This window comes from Pelodiscus sinensis, chromosome Z, assembly GCF_052426305.1.
Source record: "Pelodiscus sinensis isolate ZL-2025 chromosome Z, ASM5242630v1, whole genome shotgun sequence".
NCBI lineage: Eukaryota > Metazoa > Chordata > Testudines > Trionychidae > Pelodiscus > Pelodiscus sinensis.
In genome coordinates, this window is record NC_143085.1 from 28,873,112 (window position 1) to 28,878,411 (window position 5,300).

Genomic DNA, 5,300 nt, shown 5'->3' on the forward strand with positions numbered 1-5,300 from the left:
TTTGCAGCCTAGCACTCTGCTTCAGCGCTCCATCCCTGAACAAACAATTCCCCCTTATATTCATACAAATTATACAAACTACAAGCTGCAATAACCATAGAAATATTGTCCTCGGTGAGGCCTAGCTGCCATAGAAACATCTCTATCTTGTCTTCAGTCTCACAAAGGCAAATTGAACCACCATGCACCACCTGCTCAGACTGTTGTTAAAATGCTCCTTACTGCTGTCCAGGTGCCCTGTCATGACAGTTTCATGAGCCAGAACTACAAGAGATAAGCTTGGTCGCCGAGGATCACTATGGGCATTTCCACATTCCCCATGTAATCTTATGGTCTGGAAAAAAAAAAAGTTCCCATCTGCAGCTTTCTGAATAGATGAGTGTTCCTGAAGATGCATGTACTGTGTACGTTTCCAGACCATTCTGCATTAATGTCTGTAAAATACTCAGGGTGATCCAAAAGCACCTGCAGCACAACTGAGAAGTATAGATTTCTGTTGAGGTACTCAGTGTCAGGGTGGGCTGTCACTAAAATCAAAATGTGTACACCATCTTTTTCCCCCAGTTGGGAAATCCCATGTCTGCAAAGTCAGCCACTATGTCATGTACATTCCTCCATAGCAGAAAGCAATTTATTGCCCTACACACTTGCAACAGAACAGCACCAGTTGTAAACTTCCCCACTCCAGATTTGTAACTGACCGGTAACAATCAGGAGTCTCCAACTTTCACACAGCAATTGCCACGTGCTTCTTAACCAAGAGAGCAGCTCTCATTCTGGTGTCCTTGTACAGCAGGTCAGGGGTCAACCCAGCACACATCTCCAGGAAGGTTACTTTACGCATCCTAAAGTTCTGTAGTCATGGCTCCTCATCCCATACCTACTCTGTACAGCTGCTCTGTGATTGCCAAATGCAAAGAAAAGTTGCTGCTGCCCACATCACGCACACTCTGCCAAGTCTTCTTGCTCTGTCAGTAATATCAAGATGATCTCCACTCCCATGCATGAGGACTTCACAACTGTTAACAGAGCACTCAAGAGAAGTACGGGATCCATTCTTTCTAGCTGCAAATGCCAGAGTGCACAGCCAATAATGGCAGTTGGAAAAAAGGCATGAAAGAATGCCAATAGCCCCTGAAAACATGGTGCCCAATAGCATAGTCTACACAGTTCTAAGATGCCCCACGCTCTGTTCTGTGGTCCCACAACACCTAGAGACAGATGGTATCACCAGGCACCATGGGATATATACCCACAGTGCATTCCTTCTGCGGTTGACGGGGAAGCCAAACAATCTATCAACAGAAGGAGCAAGTGTAAACATGCTTTAGCAACTGTTTTTGGTGACTTCTGCATATCAACATTAGTTTCCTTCACAAAACTTGGTAGTGGAGTCATACCCTCACTCTAAGAGCCATCTTTTTATTTTTACTCTGAGTACAGTGCCCTATTCACTGAACCATTCTAACTTCCAAATTTCTAACTATCAAAGACTCCATGGAATATATAAAAGAAACTTTCAGATTTTAAGTACTCAGAATCTGTTGAGATCAACAATAAAAAACACAAATAAGTAAGGCCAAGTCTACACTGATAGAGAAAAGTGATGTAAGAGAGACAGTTCCAGCTACAACAATTGTGTAGCTGGAGTCAACATGCCATACATCAATTTCCTGGAGCGGCTCCACAGTGGGAGGTCAACAGGATAAACTCTCCCATAAACTTCCCTTATGCAATCGATGGAAGCACGCTTAGCATTTGGATCATTACTATAGCCCCGCTAAATCAAATCACAGAAGATCAATTGCTGGAGCACTGACCCTCCAATAAGTATAGACCAGCGGTGGCCAACTTGCAGCTCTTCTCCCCCAAAGGTGCGGCTCACGAAGCCACTCGTGCACACTCCCTCCCCTGCCCCAACAGCCTCCACCCTGGATCTCCCCACACTGATCCCTGGCTCCTTGTGCTCACCAGGGAAGCAATTCAAAATGGCGCCCAAGATGGCGGCTGAAGGGAGCCTGATATGGCCAAAAAACCTAAACTTGTTTCTTAAAGGGGCAGCCTCCTTCCCACTCCACCCTCCCTTCAACAATTCTGGTGCGGCTCTTCGCATTTTTTCTGCTACTGTTTCGGCTCTTTTTGTTAAATGGGTTGGTTACCCCTGGTATAGACAAAGCTTTGATCTCCAATGCAGTAGTACACTGATTATGTAATCTATTGTTAAGTAATGACACAGCTTAATATATTAGTTTAGATGTAGAGAAAGAATATTAAAACAAAGCTTACCAAGTATCCTCTCCATTTCTTCACACTTCTTCACTTCACCCACAAATTTTCTCTGAAATACACTTACACTGGGATTGAGCTGAGGGAGGAGGAGGAAAAAAACTCTTTAAATATTTATCAAAGCAGTAATTCCTCCAAACGTAACTGGTTCATTAACTTTAGGACTCCGATCTTGCAAACACCCGTGTTCAATAATTTTACAAACATGAACAGTCCAAATGGACTCAATAAAACTAGTAACAGGTGTAAACGTTTGCAGGATCAAGGCATATGAATGCCAACCAGCATTGTTTCATCTGAAGTCTGTTGCTGTGATACTAAAATTGGGTACTCTGGAATCAGACCCTCGTCTGTACTGTCCCTCCCTCCCAGCAGATGGTCCTCTTCATTTAAGAAGATATAGCTATTTCAGAGAAAGGTATTTCAAACAACAAAATTCAGTTAAAGCAGAACAATCAAAACCTCCTGCCTCTTTTTCAGAAGACTGTAAAAATAATTACATCCAATATAAAAATACCAATTTTTTTTCTTTTTAATTTAGTGCCCTTATGACTCCAAAATAAAGGCAAAGATTTAGGATTCACTCCTTCAGCCACTGCAGTGAATGAGAGATTTATCACTGAATGTCTGTGGAATCTGAAAGAGAATTCAAGTATCAAAATTTCATTTTCCTACAAATCAAGACTCTCTCAAATTTATAAATTGTGTGTGCAGTGTCCATGAGTGTGTATGAAAATTTAGGGTTAGTATTAGCAACATGATTTTAGTATTATCCATTTGGAAATGGGCATGTATGTTATTTTCCATTATTTTCCTTTTCTCTGCAGCCCTAAAAATTAAGGGCCTGCAATAACCATGGAGTCATGGGAGCAGTCCTTTCAGGATTAATCCCACTGATTTCAAACAGTGCTACTCACAAAAGCAGAACCTAAAATGGTGTTTGTATATCAGGACATGAGATGTCTGTAAACGCTATTTATTATAAATAACTATCTTCCTGCCTACTACTTTCGGGCATTACTCTGTAGATATTCCTTTACAATTAAATGGATGTGTCCCTCACAGTCACTTTCAAGTAACTATGGGATGATGAGAGGCATTGGTGGCACTCACCAGTGTAGGTAGCTTTGCAATATGCACACATTTTGGGGAGTTTTAGTTTAAGCCTTTCAACAACATATTGCTAGAATGAGCGCAGGCTCTTACAACGTTTAAAAAGCAGAGGCGCAGTATCTGGGACCAGATGCAAGCAGGAATAACTGAGTTCCAGTTTGCACCCAATCCCCTGCTGTGCCTCTGCCTCCCCTGCCCCTCTACAGAGATGGTGCTGGGGGAAACCAGTTTTTAAGCCAGCTCCCCCTAGCACTGGCTCCTGCTCCCCACTCCCTTGCTGCCTCGGGGGGAAGGCAAGAAGCAAACTAGCTGAGTAGTGACTTGACTAGTCACTTACATCCCTACACCCAACCCAGAATCTCTGGGACTACCATCACTTTCCAGTCATTATCACACTTCCTGGAAGCCTAATGTTGCATGACAGTAAAAGATTAAAAAATCTGTTTGGAGGCCTATCATTACATCACAATATAGTTATGTATCCACACTAGAGACATAAAATCCTGTTCAAAATATTAACTGGTTAAACTATATGTTCAATCAGTTGGCACCATGAGCAGGGGACCGCTGGAACATCCCCCTTCCCATAGTGTGGTGGGCACAGTAAGGCACTGCCAAGGAGGGAAGCTCCAGCAGAGTCAGGTGCTAATTAACTGGTTACTGATAAGCATCACTAGATAAAGGTGATGCTTACAAGTTAATCATTTACCCATTTACATCCCTACTCCATACAGCAAAAGTGTGAGAAAAACATCAGCTGCTCCTCAGTCTCTGGTAGTTTTACTACACTTAAAACACTGTAGCACTTCATAGAAGATGCTACTCATGCAAACAAGAGTGTCATTGTCAATGTAGGAAATCCACCTCCCAAAGAGGATGATAGATAGGTAGGTTGACATAAGAATCTTCTGCCTAGGGCTATCTTCACCAGGTACAGGTGGGTTTAACTGCATTGCTCAGGGTTGTGGATTTTTCACACTCCTGAGTGACTGGAGTTACACTGACTTAATTTCCTAGTGTAGACCAGGCCTGAGAATCCTTTTCATGTCCTGATATTGCTAAAATGAGACCGATATTCTCTACATAATCCCATAACAACCCACAGGGACCAGGCAGAAGGAATGGGCGAGAGTCAAGAGGTGTCGTCTCAACGTGAGGGGATGGGGAGCAGAAGTCAAGGAGGTGGAGTCTGAGGCAGAAGGGGATTGTGGCGTTGAGGGGAGAGAAAGAGGCAGGAGTCAGGAAAGGAGGCTGAAGGAAGAGGGGATGGCAGAAGGACTCTTCCCTCTGCCTCGGGCTGAGGGAATGGGGCAGGAAGAGGAATGGGGGGGCGAGAAGCACAGGTCAGAAGGGGGGCCGGGGGAGACGCTCAAGGGAAGCAGGTGGCAGTCTCCGAGGGAGAGAAGAGGCAAGAGAAGGAGGGGGGTCAGGAGAGAAGGCTCGGGGGAGGAGATGGGCAGGAAGAAGAACGGGGGGCCTGGGGCAGGGGGACACTGGGCGGAGCGGGAGCCCCCGCCGCCCATACTCACGTCTCTGAACTCGGCCAGGCCCCTCTCGCCCAGTTCGCTGAGGCACTCGTAGGCCGAGCCCGCCTGCAGGAAGAGCTGGGCCAGGCACATACGCTCGCTGCGGAATAGGGAGCCCATGCTGAGGCGGCGGCCGCCCGGCCCCTACCCGCCAAACGGGCGGACGAGGGTTACCGAGCCCTGAGGCGCGTCCGCGTCCCGCGGGAGCCGGTGGGCGCCCCCCTGCTTTGGGCCATAGAGCGCGCTCCCGCGTCGCGAGCGGCAGCTCCAGCCGCTTCCGGTGCCTAACCCCTCCGCAGCCGGCCGAGCGGCGCAAGCCCTACGTTGCTCCGCCCCGCCCCGGGCCGAGCGGCAGAGCGCGCGGGGGCGGCCGAG

General features: G+C 46.6%; 1 protein-coding gene across 2 annotated transcripts in view; it reads right to left on the bottom strand.

Annotated features, from left to right (window-relative positions):
* The window catches only part of ATP6V0A2 (ATPase H+ transporting V0 subunit a2), a 34,454-nt gene extending 29,220 nt beyond the window's left edge, over positions 1–5,234 (bottom strand). For both annotated transcript variants that reach the window (XM_075898519.2, XM_075898518.2), the window contains exons 1-2: positions 4,929–5,234; positions 2,287–2,365 (exon numbers count right to left, since the gene is read on the bottom strand). In XM_075898519.2, coding sequence (XP_075754634.1) covers positions 2,287–2,365; positions 4,929–5,045 — 196 coding nt within the window. In that variant the 5' untranslated portion in view covers positions 5,046–5,234. The remainder of the gene's footprint in view (positions 1–2,286; positions 2,366–4,928) is intronic.
* Between the last annotated feature and the right edge of the window lie 66 nt (positions 5,235–5,300).